General features: G+C 46.6%; 2 protein-coding genes across 2 annotated transcripts; one reads left to right on the top strand and one right to left on the bottom strand.

The window, feature by feature from the left end:
* Positions 1 to 507: 507 nt before the first annotated feature.
* LOC136518149 (G-type lectin S-receptor-like serine/threonine-protein kinase At2g19130) lies at positions 508 to 3,253 on the top strand. The gene has a single exon (XM_066511817.1). It carries the CDS (start codon positions 544 to 546, stop codon positions 3,106 to 3,108), a length of 2,565 nt encoding a protein of 854 aa, XP_066367914.1. The 5' UTR covers positions 508 to 543; the 3' UTR covers positions 3,109 to 3,253.
* A 7,924-nt stretch (positions 3,254 to 11,177) lies between these two features.
* LOC136515207 (G-type lectin S-receptor-like serine/threonine-protein kinase At2g19130) lies at positions 11,178 to 11,846 on the bottom strand. The gene has a single exon (XM_066508870.1). The coding sequence runs from the start codon at positions 11,844 to 11,846 to the stop codon at positions 11,178 to 11,180; it is 669 nt and encodes a 222-aa protein (XP_066364967.1).
* Between the last annotated feature and the right edge of the window lie 7,116 nt (positions 11,847 to 18,962).

Here is an 18,962-nt window from a genome sequence, read left to right as displayed (position 1 = left end):
CTTCTTACCTTTTCTAGTCCGATCCTACGTGGCCTGACGAAGCCAACATCCAGCGTGGAGCGTTAAGCCAACATCCAGCGTGGAGCGTTGGGGGTGGCCTTAAGGTGAGTTCTGAGAGGGACTTTGCACTGCTTGGAATGTTGGGGCCCCCTCCTGTGTCGCCTTGGGGTTGACTTGACCATGACCAAGGTACGTAGACTGCATGCGTTGGAATCTTGGGAAACTTCACTGATAGTCCTGCTAGTAGCCTAGTAGGCACAAGTATACCAGCGCTGCATGGGCCAGCCGGTGGTTGACTTGACTTGACGGAGACTAGAACTAACTGCTGTCCTAATCAAGAATCCTCCCCGTCCATCAGCTCGCAGTCCTAGTCGCGTCCATGGAGTTCACACCCTGTGCATTGTGCAACCTTTTTCTTTTTCTATATATGCACTTCTTCTACTAAGAGTAGGGCATCAGCATACTCCTTTCCATCACAAGCCAAACCACAGCTAGATACTTCTTTCCGTCTGTGCAACCGTGGCTTTCTCTTCTCCATTCTCGATGCCTCCTCTCCTCTACACACTACTCGGCAGCCTCCTGCTCTTATCTTCCCTGCAGCACGCTCCTTTGCATTCCGTCATCGTTGCCGCCGCGGCGAATGACGACACTCTCGCGGCAGGCCAGACACTTGCCGCCGGCGACAAGCTCATCTCAAGAAACGGCAAGTTTGCGCTCGGCTTCTTCCAGTTCCAGCCACCAGTACCGTCGTCCAGCATCAGTAAGTCCACTGATGTCACCACCACCTCCTCTCCCGGCTGGTACCTTGGCATATGGTTCAACAAGATCCCAGTTTTCACCCCTGTCTGGGTTGCCAACAGGGAGAAACCCATCACTGACCCTGAGCTCAAGCTAACACAGCTCAAGTTCTTGCAAGATGGCAATCTTGCCATCCTCCTCCTCTCAGAGAATGCCACCACCGAATCCATAATCTGGTCCACTACCCACTTCATCAATAGGTCGACAGAAACCAGCACAAACACTACTAGTGCCATTCTCAGGAACAATGGAAACCTTGCCCTCGTAGCACATAGCAACCCATCTTCTGATTCTAGTGAAGCACCATTATGGCAGAGCTTTGACCATCCAACAGATGTTGGAATTCCTGGTGCCAAGTTGGGTTGGAACAAGGTCACTGGTGTTAAATGGCAGTACATCTCAAAGAAGAACCTCATAGATCCCGGTCTTGGCTCATACAGCCTTGAAATAGGCAGCAACGGGATCCTGCGCCTCGGGCGCCGCAACCCCCCTCTTGTAGCAACTTGGTCTTGGCCATCAGGAAAATTAGCTACACTTTTACCTGTGCTCAGTGGCCTGCTAGAATCGGATCCACGGACCAAAGGCTTGTTTAAACCCACATACGTCGACAACGATGAAGAGGAGTACTTCACGTACACCTCACTGAATGAGTCATCTTCCTCATTCGTCTCATTAGACATCTCTGGTCAGGTTAAGCTGAATGTTTGGTCAGAATCAAGTCAGTCTTGGAAGACCATATATTCCCAGCCTTCTGATTTCTGCACTACGTATGCTATCTGTGGACCTTTCACGGTGTGCAATGGCAATTTGGGTCCAAACTTCTGTGGCTGTATGGAGACCTTCTCCCAAAAGTCGCCTCAGGACTGGGAGCTTGGTGATCAGACTGGAGGGTGTGTCAGGAACACTCCTTTAGATTGCACAGCTAGTGACAAGAACACAACAAGGTCAACAGATGTGTTCCACCCCATAGCTCGTGTTACATTGCCTAATCATGCCCGGAGCATAGAGGACGCTACCGCTCAGAGTGATTGCGCAGAAGCTTGTCTCAGTGACTGCTCCTGCACAGCTTATTCCTTTAACAACAGCAGATGCTCTGTCTGGAATGGGGAATTGCTTGATGTGAAACAGAATGATGGCCTTGATAACACTTCTGAAGATGTTGTTTATCTTCGCCTTGCTGCCAAAGATTTGGAAAGCTGGAGAACAAGAAACAAAAGGAAACCAAGCGTTGGAGTTATTGTCATTGCTTCAAGCATTATTGTTATTCTTGTGATACTAATGTCCTTGCTGTTGTTTATGATTTGGAGGAAAAAATTCAACTGGTGTTGCAAGCCGTTACACGGTATTGAAGGCAGTGGTGGTGGAATTATAGCCTTCCGATACACTGATATAAGTCATGCTACTAAAAGTTTCTCAGAAAGGCTGGGAGGAGGAGGTTTTGGTTCTGTGTTCAAAGGAATGTTAGACGACCAGACTGTCATAGCAGTGAAAAGGCTTGATGGTGTCCGTCAGGGAGAGAAGCAATTCAGAGCCGAGGTGAGCTCGATCGGATTGATCCAACATATAAACCTAGTGAAATTGATTGGTTTCTGCTGCGAAGGTGACAACAGGATGCTTGTGTATGAACACATGACGAATGGGTCTCTTGATGCCCATCTATTTCAAAGCAATGCTGTCGTCCTTAAATGGAGCACCAGATATCAAATAGCCATTGGAATTGCTAGAGGATTGTGCTACTTGCATCAGAGTTGCCGTGACTGCATCATACACTGTGATATTAAGCCAGAAAACATACTTCTTGATGCATCATTTGTCCCTAAGATTGCGGACTTTGGGATGGCAGTGTTTGTAGGAAGGGATTTTAGCCGAGTTCTCACTACATTTAGAGGAACTGCAGGGTATCTTGCCCCAGAGTGGCTTAGCGGAGTTGCTATTACACCAAAGGTTGATGTTTACAGCTTTGGTATGGTACTGATGGAAATCATATCAGGAAGAAGGAACTCGCCAGAAGTCGTACACACTGGCGACAATAATCCCCATGCTGCTTATTTTCCAGTGCATGCCGTCGGCAAGCTTCATGAGGGAGATGTGTGGAGTTTGGTGGACCCACGGCTACAAGGTGAGTTCGATTTAGCAGAGGCTGAAAGGGTTTGCAAACTTGCATGTTGGTGCATCCAAGAAGACGAGATTCAGCGGCCGACGATGGGTGAAGTTGTCAGGTGTCTTGAGGGTCTCCAAGAGCTTGATATGCCACCAATGCCTAGACTACTTGCAGCTATAACAAAGTCCACAGACATGGCTTTAGTGTAATAATTCATAAATGATGTGTAGTTGATGTTTATGTTATTTTGGGTTTCAGCAAATTTCAAAAGTTGTAATAATTCAAAATCTAGATCCATGATGTCATAGAAAAGGATGCAAGAGAGAGCTGATATAAATTAAACCTATGTTCTGAATAAATACATATTGAAACTCCACAGTGTTAGTTGATCTCCACCAATAGGCCCAACGGCCTATTGGGCCCTTGCCTCTGCGCCCTGATCGGGGGCGCCCAACCCTAACTGGTTGGTGGGCCCCTGTCGCACAGCACATACAAATAGAGAAGGTGGGGATCGGGGCTCGTATCACGAGGTTGAACAGAGCCGCCATCCCATCTACAGAAAAGCCTAATCCGATCCTAAAGAGGTGCTGCCAGCGACGGGATGTGCCCACCGACGACCGCTGTCGCCTCTGCAGGCCATGGGAACACCACTGGATCGCCACCTCGTCTCCTCACCGGCTGCGCCAAGCACCGGCGTCCGCGAGGACTACACTGAGCCGGAGCTGTCTCTACACTGGACGCCTACTACGCCGTGGCACCGGCGTCTACGCGTCGCAACAGAGAAAGGCGAGGAGGCTTACCGGATCTACGGTTACACACAGAGAGGTAATCATCGATCCTAACAATGGTACCGGAGCCAGGTTACCTCTGTGTATCCCTAACCCTAACCGGATAAAAGAAGAAAGAAAACCCACCACCACCGCGCGAGGGGAAAAGATGGCCGCACCGCTGTTCTACACCGGCGCACGGCAAGAACAGAAAAGATCCGTGTTTGGATCAGAGAAAAGAAAGGGGAAAAGGATCTCAAGAACCCTAACCCTAACCCGCGCAGTAAGCTCGGGGAAGAAGCAGAGTGGGTTCGGTTTTGGCCGAACCCTAAGCCCTAACCCTAACTCGAATAAAGAAGGGGATGAAAACCGATTCGGATGAACTCCGAAAAGAAAAGGAGAAAAAAAATCCAAAGAAGAGAAAAAGAACAGGGTCGGCACACGAACCCTAACCCTAGATCTTGATTTTGGATGAACTCTGAAACGGAAAGAGAGAAGATCAATCCAATCGAAAAGAACAAGGGGAAGAAGGGAAGGGCTGCCGCCTCGCCGGTGTAAGAAGATGAACAGTGAAACCCTAACCCTAACTTCATACCCCAATCTGTTGAATCCGAAAAGAGAAACAAGATTCAAGAAAGAGAAGGGGAAAATCCCTTCGCCGGTGCGGGAGAAGAAGGGCCGAGCCGGGGGTGGGCTATTCGTCGGGCTCGACCAAGGGGTCACCGCGGCCAGGCCGCTCGATGGCGGCGCGCTCACCCGCTGGAGAGCGCGCACGCCGGCGAGGGGGTCGGCGGCGGTGCCATGGTCGCCTTCGCTCGCTCTCGGTCGCTCATTGTGCTCGCTGCGCTGAGGTAGAGAGAGGAGAGAGCGGCGAAGAAGAGAGAGAAAGCAAACAGCGAAATGAGCTAGGGTTCCGTGACTCACAGCCGCAGCGATGGTTTATATACCGAGCGAAACGCGCGGACGACCATCCGATCAGATCCAACGGCGCCAGATGCAGCGGGCCGGCTTTCAGCCCAGGCGGGCGAGCGCGCAACGGCGCTTTGCTGGCCTAGGCCCACGTTGCGGCCTGGGAAGGCAGCGCGCGCGAGACAGATGGGCCGGCCTGAGAGTAAGGCTGGGCCGAGCCGTTGCCGGGGTTTTGAGCCCAAAACGAAGGAGTCATTTTTCATTTTTATTTCCCAGAAAAAGGTTTTACTTCCTGGAAAATTGAAGATGCAAATTTGCTCAAAAGAAAAATCAAAAAGAAAAATAGAAAAAGGTATTTTACATGTGGGTAAAATTCAAGAAATTGAGTTAGAGTTTTTCCGCTGCTAAAGAAAAAGTATATTCTCCAGTGATTTTGAACCGACGTGATATTTAACTAAAGAAAAGGAAAGCTTTTCCAGTAAATGTTTATTTCCTGGAAATTGATTAATGCATTAAAGAAAATAAAAAAAGCAATTTTCCCTATGGGTAAAATTCAAGAAAAAGAGAGTTTTTCCATAGTCAAAGAAAAGTTGTTTATACTCTAGTTATTTTGAACCAATGTGGTATTTAATTGGAGAAAAAGAGATTTTTTCCGCTGCTAAAGAAAATGTTGATTCTCCAATTATTTTGAACCAATGTGGTATTTAATTAGAGAAAAAGAGATTTGACATGATTATGATGTTGTTATTTTCTGACCAACGTTGTTAATAACAATATCTTAATTTTAATGATTTATGCATTAATACTATTTCTGCCCAACGGTGATGTAGAATTAGTGTATAAGAACATATGTTAATTTTAATGATTTATGCATTAATTCTACTTCTGCCCAACGGTGATGTAGAATTAGTGTGTAAGAACAGTTGTGAAAGTTAAAGATTTATGCATTAATTCTATTTCTGTCCAACGGTGATGTAGAATTAGTGTATAAGAATAATTGTATGTTTTGATTTTGACCAACGTTGGAATCAAGGCATGCAAATGGTGTTATTTTTATGTTAAGAAAAGTTTTGACCTGGTTTTCATCTTGTCTAAGGTAGACTGGGTAGTCACCTCACCGTGTTCCACTGAATTTGTGGCACCGGTGAGGGAGACAAAAGAGAATGAAGCCGCTTGGGCAACTAAAGAGAGGGATTTTGAATCCTAAAAGAAGTCCTATGACTTTTGAGCATAGGAAGTGTGTCACTGCCAATAAGAAATGTTTGGCTGTGATAAAGAACATGATTGAACCTGCAATTGTGGGCTCAATCCTAAAATATGACACGGTCATCGAGTACCTCGATAGAATAAAGAGTTAGTTCACTGGCTCTTCAAAGACATGCTACCCAGCTGATAAAGCAGCTGGTGACAGAGTGTTACTCTGGAAATGGTGGCATAAGAGAGCTCACGATGCGTTGTCGAAATTATGGCACTGTCGTTTAGGCCATATTTTGAGGGGGGAATAGAAAGACAAGTTAAGAAAGATATTCTTCCTCCATTAGAGCTCTCAGATTTAGAACAATGCAGAGAATGCATAAAAGAAAAGTATGTAAAGAAGATTAAGAAAGATGACAAACGAAGCGCAGAAATCTTATAGATTATTCACACAGACATCTGTGGTCAGTTTCCTTTAAAGAGTGTGGATGGTAATGATTCGTTCATAACATTCACAGATGATTACTCCCGTTATGTCTATATTTATCCAATCAAAGAAATAACAGAAGCATTGAATAAATGTAGATATTTACGGCAAAAGTTAAAATCTAACGTAATTTAAAGATAAAGATAGTCAGGTCTAACCGTAGGGGAGTACTACGGTCGGCATACCCCATATGGCCAAAGTTCCTGGACCTTATGTAAGGTTCTTATAGGAGAATGACAAAGTAGCCTAGTATTCTATACCGGGCGAACCTCAGCAGAATAGAGTAGCTAAAAGAATCAATTGTACCCTAATGGATATGGTGGGCAGTATGATAAGTTACTCCACCTTACAGTTGAGCCTGTGGATGGAGGTGATAAAACCGCCATTCATATTCTCAATAGAGTATCAAGAAAGTCGGTGCTCAAAACACCGTATGAGTTGTGGACAGAAAGAATACCCTCACTTAACCACTTGCGTGTGTGTGGGGAGCCCTGCTGAGGCTAAAGTATTTAACCCAAACATTGGGAAGTTATATCCCAAAACAGTAAGTTGTCATTTGTTTGGCTACATAGAAAAGTCAAAAGGTTTTCGTTTCTACTGTCCAGAGAGACACATAAAGTTTGTGGAAACGAGACACGCTATTTTCCTAGAGGATGAAAAGATGAGGGGGAGCATGGTAGCTCGAGAAATTGACCTTGAAGTAAAGCGGGTGTATGCGCCCACTCCAATGATTCATGAGCCAATTTTCTCACTATATGCTATCGTTGCACCGACAGTGCAAGATACTATGGTGTCAGCACCTGTTGTTATTCCGCCTATGGCAACAATGAATGAAAATGAGGAACCTGTTCTTTAGGATCATATAGAACCTATTGCCACACATGAGGGGGAGCAACAGCAGCCTCAAACAGAAGATGTGCCAAAAGTGAAGGCCCCTAGAAGGTCTCAAAGAGTTAGTAAATCATCTATTCCTGCTAATTATGAAGTGTACAACACTAAAGAATTTCAAATGGAGGATGATCCCACCTCATTTGAAGAAGCCATGAGAAGTGATCATTCATCAAAGTGGCTTGAGGCCATGGAAGATGAAATGAAATAAATTAATGCCAATATAGTTTTGGACTTGGAAATAATTCCTAAATGAGCCAAAACAGTAGGCTGTAAATAGGTCTACAAGACAAAACTTGACTCTCAAGGAAATATAGAGAGATATAAAGCGTGACTTATGGCAAAAGGGTTTATGCAAAGAGAAGGGATTGATTACAATGAGACCTTTTCTCCAGTCTCATGTAAAGTTTCCTTCAGAATTATAATGGTATTAGTGGCACATTATGATTTAGAATTACATCAGATGGATGTAAAGACGGTATTCCTCAACGGGAACTTAGAGGAAAATGTTTACATGGCACAACCGAAAGGTTTTGTCATGAAAGGAAAAGAATAAATGGGATGCCGCCTAAAGAAATCCATTTATGGATTAAAACAAGCTTCAAAAATAGTGGTACTTGAAGTTTGATCAGACAATAAAGAATTTTGGGTTTAAAAGAATGTAGAGGATAATTGTGTCTATACAAAGTAAAGAGAATGTAGAAGACAATTGTGTCTATATAAAGTTTAAGAATGAAAAGTTTATCTTCCTTATCATGTATGTAGATGATATCTTACTTGCTAGTAGTGATGTCAGTCTACTACTGAAGACAAAGAAATTTGATATGAAAGATCTTGGTGAAGCCTTGTTCGTTCTAGGGATCGAGATTCACCGAGATAGAAGAAAAGGGGTATAAGGACTGTCACAAAAGGCATACATAGAAAGGATCTTAAAGAAATTCAGTATGCACAAATGTAGTCCCTCACCTGCTCCTATAGTCAAGGGCGATAGATATGGGGATTTTCAATGCCCCAGGAACCAATATGAGCTCAATCAAATGAAAGTGGTTTCATATGCTTTAGCTGTCGGAAGCTTGCAACATGCTCAAGTATGTACGCGCCTTGACTTGGTATTTGTTACCGGGTTTTACTTGGCAGATTCCATAGCAATTCTGGAATAGAATACTGAAATTAGTAAAGAAAGTCTTGCATTATTTGCAAGGAACGAAAGGCCTCATGATGACATATAGAAGATCTGATTCACTCCACATGGTGGGATATTCAGATTCTGATTATGCGAGAGTGAATGCATATCCAGACGTGGATTTTCTATCATCTCGCAAAGGGGAGCTATTTCATGGAAAAGCTCAATGCAAACCGTCACTACATCGTCCACAATGTATGACAGTTTGTAGCGTGTTATGAGGCAACGGGCAGGTGAACTGGCTAAAGAAGTTCATACCCGGTTTGAAGGTGGTTGACGACATCTATAGACTACTAAAGTTATACTGCGATTATAATCTAGCAGTAAAGGATGCTCACAACATAAGTCAAGTGGTGCTGTCAAACACATTGACATAGAGTATTATGTTGTGAAAGATAAAGTCCGGGATCAAGTCATAAGTCTTAAGCATATAAGAACAGAAAGGATGCTCGCGGATCCGCTTACAAAAGGCTTACCACTCAACATGTTCAGAGAACATGTAGCTAGCATGGGTTTAAGGGAAAGCCTAATATTCCTGGATAAAAGAAGGCCCAAAGATAAGTATCTATTTCAGAACAGAGTAGCTGTGTTGTAGCTGTTAAGTCTATCGGCAATGGATCGTGACGATGAGACATGCTCTATGCACTAATCTGTAATGGAATGAACAAAAATATGAAATTGAAAGATGGAATGAGATCAAGGGGGAGAATGTTAGTTGATCTCCACCCGGCCTATTGGGCCCTTGCCTCTGCGCCCTGATCGGGGACGCCCAACCCTAACTGGTTGGTGGGCCCCTGTCGTACAGCACATACAAATAGAGAAGGTGGGGATCGGGGCTTGTATCACGAGGTTGAACGGAGCCGCCATCCCACCTACAGAAAACCCTAATCCGATCCTAAAGAGGTGCTGTCAGCGACGGGATGTGCACACCGACGACCGTCGTCGCCTCTGCAGGCCACGGGGACACCACTGGATCGCCACCTCGTCTCCTCACCAGCCGCGCCGAGCACCGGCGTCCGTGAGGACTACACCGAGCCGGAGCTGTCTCTACACTGGACGCCTACTACGCTGCGGCACCGGCGTCTACGCGTCGCAACAGAAAAAGGCGAGGAGGCTTACCGGATCTACGGTTACACACAGAGAGGTAATCATCAATCCTAACACACAGAAGTGCAATGCAAATGATAACATCACATATCTTAATATTATGAACCAAATGGAGCATCACATGGAGAGCCCTGGACTCTGGCAGAAACTGCAAGATCGTCTAAACGCCTGCTGGATATCTCTATAAGTAGTATACTCCTACACAATATGGCTAGATTCTGCACATCGTACCCTTTTGCATTGCTCTGCTCTGGTAGATAGAATGATAGATGACGATGATGAGGGCAAGCCAAGCCATGATATTTGAGCTGATGCACAGCAGCACAGGACATGCCCATTGACTGCGCCAGATGGGATGTGGGGGCTCCTGGGGCTCCTGCCTGGCCTCGGTCTTGACTAGACCATGCATGATTAGCTGGAGTTGCATTGGAAACTTTCATGGCAGTCCTGCTCCCAACGCTGCCCACCTGGAGGTAGCGTGGTTGGTTGCCGTGTCTTCACCGTGCATCAGCTGAATCGACATGAATGCGCACAGTGCTAGTCGGCAGTCGCGTCTATGGAGTTCAAATCTGCATTTTCCTGTATGGAAATTTCTAGGACACTCCAAAATGAAATTAAACCGTCCATTTAGTTTAATCTTAACAGTTAGATGAGATAGTAATCTGTGGGCTCCTTCTCTTCCCTGTGCGACTCCGTGTTAATATATAGCTAGAAAAAGCCCTTAGTGTCAATGAGAACATGCGGTGGGCGCGATTGTTTTTCTGTGTTACCTTGTGTGTAAGAGGGTTGCCGTGGGTTAGTCGTCAGAGCTTTTGTGCTCTTGGGGATCTGTGCGACTGTAAGGTTTTTAGGTCTGGTTTTTCCTTAAAAACTAAGCCAATTCTATTCTACTTAATTGAAAGGCAGAGCTCCTACTATTACCTTAAAAAAAGCCCCCTAGCGTGACACTTACATCTTGTACAACAAGTACATGAACTAACTTACAAGACAAGAAGATATGCAAGATTACAACAAACTAGAGATTATCTAGATATATGGATAGGAGTCGTAACAACATGCCTCGATAAGCAATCCACCAACAATACCATGACTAGCACCTGTCACATGTATTTCCAACACCCCCGACAATCACAACGCGTCTGCCAAGTTGAGATTGTTCCTGAATGACACCAATTGTGCAGGTAGTGCCTTTGTAAATCTGTCAACAACCTAATATGCAGAACTAATAAAATGGATGTCCAGCCGCTTGGTTGCAACTTGTTCTCTTACAAAATGATAGTCTATCTCAATGTGCTTTGTTCGAGCATAAAACACATGATTAACTGACACCAAAGACAGGCTACAAGAGGATGTGAGATCTTCAACTTGAATCTTTGCAGTTGCATTGGCCAAAGCTTTATACTTAGCTTCCATGCTTGACCTGAAAACCGTCGCCTATTTCCTAGCAATCATGCAAATCTTATTAAAATAAAGACATACACGCTACTCTAGTCAAAATCCAACTCATGCACCAATTCCTACTCCGATTTTCAACACACACATTACAACTTTCCAATTTATGAAACATATATTAATACATAACTCAAAATAAAGACATACAAGTGCAACTCCATACTCCAACTCAAAATCCAACTACGCACCAACTCCTACTCTAATATTCAACACACATGTTATAACTTTCTGATATTATGAAACAGATGCTAATATATAACTTGACAACAATGTGCTTATGAACTATTACATTCAAGCCGCATGAGAAGGTTCAGTTATAGTTGCAAGTAGTCTTGGCATTGGGGGCATATCAAGCCCCTGGAGACCCTCATGAGTCCGAACCATTTCACCCATTGTCGGACAATCAAACTCATTATCTTGAATACACCAAAATGCAACTTTGAAAACCCTTTCAACCTCTTCCAAATCAAAGTCACCTTGCAACCGTGGATCCACCAAGCTTCCTATGTCTCCTGCGTGAAGCTTGTCGATTGCTTGAACTGGGAAATATGCAACATGACAAGTTTTGCTGCTATATACTTCTGGTGAATTCCTCCTTCCTGATATGATTTCAAGCAGTACCATACCGAAGCTGTAGACATCAACCTTCGGTGTAATAGCAACTCCACTATGCCACTCTAGGGCAAGATACCCTGTGGTTCCTCTGAATGTGGTTAGAACTCTGCTAAAATCCCTTCCTACAATTGCTGCCATCCCAAAGTTTGCAATCTTAGGAACGAATGATGTGTCTAGAAGTATGTTTTCTGGCTTAATGTCACAGTGTATGATGCATTCGCGGCAACTTTGATGCAAGTAGCACAATCCTCTAGCAACTCCTATGGCTACTTTATACCTAGTGCTCCAATTTATGACGGAAGCATTGCTCTTAAATAGATGGGAATCGAGAGACCCTTTTGACATGTGTTCATACACAAGTAGCCTCTTATCACCTTCACAGCAGAAAACCAATCAGTTTAACTAGGTTGATGTGTTGGATCAATCCAATTGAGCTCACCTCAGCCCTAAATTGCTTCTCTCCCTGACAGGCACCATCAAGCTTTTTCACTGCTATCATAGTCTAGTCACCTAACAGTAACACTCCCTTGAATATAGAACCAAACCACCACCACCCAGTCTTTCTGAGAAATTTTTAGTAGCATGAACTAAACTATTGTATCTAAATGCTATAACTCCACCACCACTGCCTTGGCTTCCATGTAATGGCAGCATACCACAACACTTGAATTTGTTACTCCAAATCATTAACAACAACAACATGAAAACTATAAACCCACAACTAGCAATGCTTGCCACAGTAACTGTTAGAATTAATTTCTATTTACTTTAATCACCTAGTTACTTGTATAATCTCCTAGCTTTAATCTCCTAGCTAGCTATGCTGAGTTAATGCCCAGGTGGCCCCTTGGGGTTCGGCTGGCCTCTTGGGACTCGGCTGACCCTTTGGGTCACCCTCCTCCTCTCTTTTTATATGTAATCTCTTCTGTAAACTCAATTCAAGTAATCTAAGCCTGTTAGGCTATTGTCTTTCATGGTATCAGACTAAACCATCGATCCTTCTGCTTCCGCTCCCACTCCACCCACCCCAGGCTGCTGCGCGCACCCATGGCCACCTCTAGCTCCTCCGCCATGGCTACCGCAACGAAGCCCTCTCTGTTGCCAAGCGCCTAGAGGATGAGGCCTCCTCTCTGCGCTCCACCAACACAGAGCGTAGCCAGCAGCTCGAGGAAGAAGCTGCCCTTCTCAAGTCCACTGCCGCCGCCTAGGAGCGTGTCCACGCCGCTGCTGCTGCTCTTGACAAAGAGCACGCGCAGGCAGATACCCTGGAACAGCAGGCCGCGGCCCTCCGGGATCGCCTCTACCCCGAGCATCCGGACGATGACGCCAATCCTGAGGATGACGACGTCCACTCCGCCTCCTCTAAAGCAGCGGCCATCGCCCACCTCCACACTCAAGCTGCTGCCGTCCAGAACATCAAGAACCTCATCCCTATCATTCTTGATCTTCAATCCTCCAACTACTAAAAGTGGCGCGGCTACGTCCTCCTCATCCTCGGCCATTTTGCCTTGAAGGATCACGTCCTCAGCGATGACTGCCACCCCTACGATCCGGTGTGGTCACGCATGGACTGCGTCATCCTCTCTTGGCTTTTCAACACCATCTCCGCCGACCTCCTGGACATCATTCATGAGCACGAAGGCCTCACTGCCCGGACAGCATGGCTCGGGATTGAACAGCAGTTCCTCAATAATCGCGAGTCCCGCGCCATGCTCCTCGACACCGAGTTTCACACTCTCTGCCAAGGTGCCCTCTCCAACGATGACAACTGCCGCAAAATGAAGAGCATGGCGGATGCCCTCGCCAACCTCAGCGAGCCCATCCAGGACTGAACTCTGGTGCTGAATGTTCTACGGGGTCTCAATGAACATTTTCAGTTCATGTCCCAGCTCGTCACCCGTCAGAGGCCATTCCTGTCCTTCGCCGATGTTCGTGCTGACCTCCGTTTGGCCGAGCTCAACATGGGGACACCCTCTGCCTCTCCTTTGGCTCTCGTCGCCGTGCCCTCCATTAGGCCGCCCACTTCATCCTCGCCTGCGCCTCCACGCCATCATCAGGCCACTGCTGGCCATCAGGCTGCTGCTGGACATCATGCTGCTGCTAGACAGCAATCCAGTGGCAACCATGGCCGACGCCGCCGCGGTGGGCGCAGCTCTAGCGGCTCCCACAGTAGTGCATAGGGTGGGACTGCACCAGCCACACCATAGTGGCCCTCGTTGCTCAACCCCTGGACTGGCTCTATCCACATGTGGCCAGGGTCCATCGCTGGCGGCGCCCGTAGCCCTCCACCATGCGTAGTCCTGCCTGCACCTCTGCAGCAGGCTCTGGTGGCCGGTGTGCCACTGGCATACTTCGCTCCACCACTGGCTTTCGGGTCCTACTACCTGCAGCCCCCTCAGGCACCTCCTGCTCGGGCGCCCTGGACACCCGAGGGTCTCGCTAGCGCCTTTAGCACTATCTCCCTCACCCCACCACCGAGTTCCTCGGATTGGGTGATCGACTCGGGCGCCTCCTCCCACATCACCGCCAACCCTGGTATGGTCACCGCTACACCATTCTCTTCCTTTCCCTCCTCCATTGTCGTAGGCAATGAGGCCACCCTCCCTGTTATTGGCATCGGCTATTCTGTCCTTCCTAGACCCTTTCGCCTCGATAATGTCCTTGTAGCTCCCGACATTATCAGAAATCTCCTTTCGGTTCGAAAATTCACTACTGACAATTGTGTTTCTGTCGAGTTTGACCCTCTTGGTGTTTCTGTGAAGGATCTCTGTACCCAGAACACCCTCCTCCGATGTAACAGCATGGGGCCTCTCTACACTCTTCAGCTCCCTTCATCCACCACTGGCTCCTGTGCCCTTGTCACCACTCCTTCACCAACTACCTAGCACAGGCGCCTCGGTCACCCCAACAAGGCCACTCTTCAGTCCCTTACGCAGTCCTCCTCCATTGTCTGTAGCAAGCTTGGAGATGACTCCCTCTGCCACGCCTGTCAGCTTGGGCATCATATTCGTCTCCCTTTTTCTATTTCGCTATCTAGAGCAGCCAAGAATTTTGATTTAATCCATTGTGACCTGTGGACATCTCCTGTTGTTAGTGTCTCTGGTTTCAAATATTTTTTAGTTATTCTTGATGATTGCTCTCATTTCCTCTGGACTTTTCCCCTTCGCGCTAAGTCCGATACATTCCCCATGATTTCTAATTTCTTTGCTCATGTGTCTACCCAATTCGGCTGCACCATTAAATCAGTCCAATGTGACAACGGTCGCGAGTTTGACAACTCCGCCTCTCGTGCTTTCTTTCTTGCTCACGGCATCACTCTCCACATGTCGTGCCCTTATACTTCCCAACAAACTAGGAAAGCCAAGCGCATGATCCGCACCATCAATAACATCACACGCACCCTCCTCTTCCAAGCTTCCATGCCCCCCTCTTACTGGGCTGATGCTCTAGCCACTACCACCTATCTCATCAATCGCCTTCCCACCAAAACTCTAAACATGAGCACCCCCTTTTTCGCCCTCCATGGCACCCTCCCCTCCTATCATAATCTTCGTGCCTTCGGGTGCACATGCTACCCCAACCTTTCTGCCACCACTCCTCACAAGCTTGCCCCCCGCTCCACCCTCTGTGCTTTCCTTGGTTATTCACCAGATCACAAGGGCTATCGGTGTCTCGACCTCAACACCAACCGCGTCATCATTTCTCACCACGTTGTTTTCGACGAAACAACGTTTCCTTTTTCCCTCAGCCGGCCATCCCCTCCTTAGCAGGAACTTGATTTTCTAACTGACGACGACACCATTCCAGTGTCTCCCCTTCCTATAGGTACACCCGGCGCTGCTGCCCCTTCTAGTTGGTGCCTCTAGCACCCTCTCTAGCACGCGCAGGCACGCCAGCGTCCAGGGCCCTGGTGCTGCCAGCGCCCTCCACCCCAGCACCACCGGCTGTGTCCAGGGGGTCCTCGGCGTCCTCTATACAGGCGCCCCTTGTACAGGCACCCCCTGTATAGGCGCCGGCTCCACTCGTCGTCCACGTCTACAGCCGGCGCTCCCCCCCGGTGATTGCGCCTCAGAAGCCGCCTATTATTCATGTCTACAGCAGGCGTGCTCCTGCTCCTGCCCTGCCACCTGAGTGCCCGGTAGGAGCGCCTCCTCGACGTTCTAGCATGGTCCCCTCTCCACCTCGCTATGTCAAGAGCGATCCTCCGGTTCCTGCTGGTGCTGTTTCCATTCCACCGGTCGCCAACTCCCATGGCATGGCGACCCATGGAAAAATAGGCTACCGGTAGCCTTGCCTCGCCTTGCATACCGAGGCCTTGTCTCCCCTACCGTGGTCCTATCAAGATGCCCTTGCTGATCCTCATTGGCGTCAGGCCATGGAAGATGAATATGCGGCTCTTCAGGACAACCACACCTGGGCCTCGTCCCTTGCCCACCAAGGCCAATGTTGTTACTGGAAAATGGATTTTCAAACACAAGTTCCGTGCCGATGGCTCATTGGAGAGATACAAGGCTCGTTGGGTACTTCGGGGATTCACTCAATGCCCCGGTGTTGATTATGATGAAACTTTCAGTCCGGTTGTCAAGCCAGCCACTGTTTGGACAGTCATCATGGTGGCACACTCCAGGGATTGGCCGATTCATCAACTTGACGTGAAGAACGCTTTCCTCCATGGGACTCTTTCAGAAACAGTATACTGCTCTCAGCCTACTGGGTTCGCTGATCCTGCACTTCCAGATCATGTCTGTAGACTCAATAAATCCCTCTACGGCTTGAAGCAAGCCCTACGGGCCTAGTACAGCCGCTTTGCCTCCTTTCTGATCTCTCTAGGGTTCACTGAAGCCAAGTCAGACACATCTCTCTTCATATTCAGCCGTGGCACCGAGACAGTCTACTTGCTCTTATATGTGGATGACATTGTCCTTATGGCTTCATCTCAGCAACTCCTTCACCGTGTCATTGTTGCTCTAAAAAAGGAGTTCGCCATGAAAGATCTTGGACCCCCTACATCACTTCCTTGGCGTTGTAGTTCAGCGCCATAGGGATTCTGTTCTCCTTTCACAGCGTCAGTACACTCTAGACATACTTGCTCGCCATGGCATGAGTGACTACAAGCCTTGCTCCACTCCAGTTGACACTTGTGCAAAGGTACCAGCTGATGCCGGCCCATCTGTTGCTGATCCCACTAGTTATCATAGCCTTGTGGGTGCCCTCCAGTACCTCACCTTCACCAGGCCCAACATTGCCTATGTCGTCCAACAAGTGTGCCTTCATATGCATGATCCGCGGGAAACTCACCTTGTCGCTGCCAAGCGGATCCTTCGCTATCTTCAGGGCACCCTCAGCCATGGTCTGGTCATTCCCTGAATAGCCCCAACACAGCTCCGTGTCTACACCGACGCTGATTGGGCCGGCTGCCCGGACACCCGCCGCTCCACCTCTGGCTACGCCGTCTTCCTCGAGGGCAGCCTGGTCTCCTGGTCCTCCAAGCGGCAGCCCACTGTCTCCCGGTCCAGCGCTGAGGCAGAGTACCGGGCTGTTGCCAACGGCGTCGCTGAAGCCACTTGGCTACTGTAACTGCTCCAGGAACTTCACCATCCCCTGGACTCCGCATGCCTCATCTACTGCGACAATGTCAGCGCCTGCTACCTCTCCACCAACCCCGTTCAACATCAGCGCACCAAGCACGTGGAAATCGACCTTCACTTCATCCGTGAACGTGTCGCCATGGGTGCAGTCCAGGTTCTTCATGTACCCACCACGTCGCAATTTGCTGATGTCTTCACCAAGGGGCTCCCTTCCTCTGTCTTCATGGATTTTCGCTCCAGTCTAAACGTTCGCTCCACTGACGATCTGACTGCGGGGGGTGTTAGAATTAATTGTTATTTACTTTAATCACCTAGTTACTTGTGTAATCTCCTAGCTTTAATCTCCTAGCTAGCTGTGCTGAGTTAATGCCCAGCTGGCCCCTTGGGGTTTGGCTGGCCTCTTAGGACTCGACTGACCCTTTGGGCCACCCTCCTCCTCTCTTTTTATATGTAATGTCTTCTGTAAACTCAATTCAAGTAATCTAAGCCTGTTAGGCTATTGTCTTTCACCAAAAGCTAGTAATCCAATATTTCAGAACCCGAAAGGCATGAAACCAATTGTAAAGGATAAACTAAGTCAGCAAAGAAGAAAAGGATGACAGACAAATATCTCCAGAAGACAAATATATAGGAGTAGAGTAGTATCTCAGATTCTGAAATGTCATGAACAACGCAAAATGACCATCAGCAACCACATCCATCGACCCAAAAAAATCAGCACCGGAAACTACTCCATCTCTGCCTCCCCCCGCATCCAGCTCAACCTCAGCATACCAGAAGAACAGAAACAATTATAGTACAAAAAGAGTTACATTCAAAGAAATGCATAATACACTTTATGCATATAGTACTAGTTACATCAATAATAGTTAGGAATTACACATCATTAACAACTGTAAGTGTAGATAAACTGTAGTGTAACTAGGATACTTATAACCAGGAAACCATTATTTAGAGGTAGAGCATTAGGACAAATACTGGAATGAAAAATAAAAAATAAAAAATAAAAAACTGACAGCTGGATTAACAAAAATCTAATCTAAATTGGAATAATTTTAGGAATACAGAGAACACAAATAGGATGATTTTATGAGTAGAGAAGTACCTCAGATTCTAAAAAATCACCAAAGACAAAGAAAGAACATCAACAACCGGCCCGCCAATCTCAGCCTCTACATGAACATCTGTAGAACTCACATATCAACACAAGAAGAAGAAAAACAAGGAAAACAAAAAAAAACAGGATAAACCAAAGAGAACAAAATCTAAACAAAAAAAATAGTCACAAAATATTACAAATAAAAAATTATAACAACAGTAGAAACATCTACAACTACTAATACCAAAAAAAGAAAAAAGAAAAAAAGGCCAGATAAACAAAACTTTAAGTATAAATTAAAGTCTAGAATTAGTTACACCAATAATATCATAAAATTAGTGTAAATGCACTATCATGAAAAGAATGGCCTCAGCATTCCAAGCTTGGAAGTGCAATTCGAACAAGTTGAATCATAGGTGGCTGCACATGTAACAACAAATTTCAGAAGAATAGCAAGGTAAAGATCATGGCTGCCATGGAACCCTTCTGCCCATCCATTCACTGCCATCAGCCAAGTATGAAACTGTTGTTGCTAGGGAATGGATGGGTCAGATGGCTTTGATGACAGTCATGAGAAACAGAAGCAACAAAAAACAAATAAGCACACACCTCATATCTAAATCTTATGTTTTGCATCATATGCCAAAAATAAAGCAAAAGGAAACATACTCCATTCAAAATATATTACCCAAATATAGGCCTAATGAAAAATTTTCAATTAATACTAGTTAAATCAAAAATACCTAGGAATTACACCTGATTAACCACTGTATG

The sequence above is a fragment of the Miscanthus floridulus genome, chromosome 17 (assembly GCF_019320115.1).
Source record: "Miscanthus floridulus cultivar M001 chromosome 17, ASM1932011v1, whole genome shotgun sequence".
NCBI classification, from domain to species: Eukaryota; Viridiplantae; Streptophyta; class Magnoliopsida; order Poales; family Poaceae; genus Miscanthus; species Miscanthus floridulus.
Note: the sequence above shows the minus strand (reverse complement) of the source record. Positions and strands in the feature narration are given on the sequence as shown.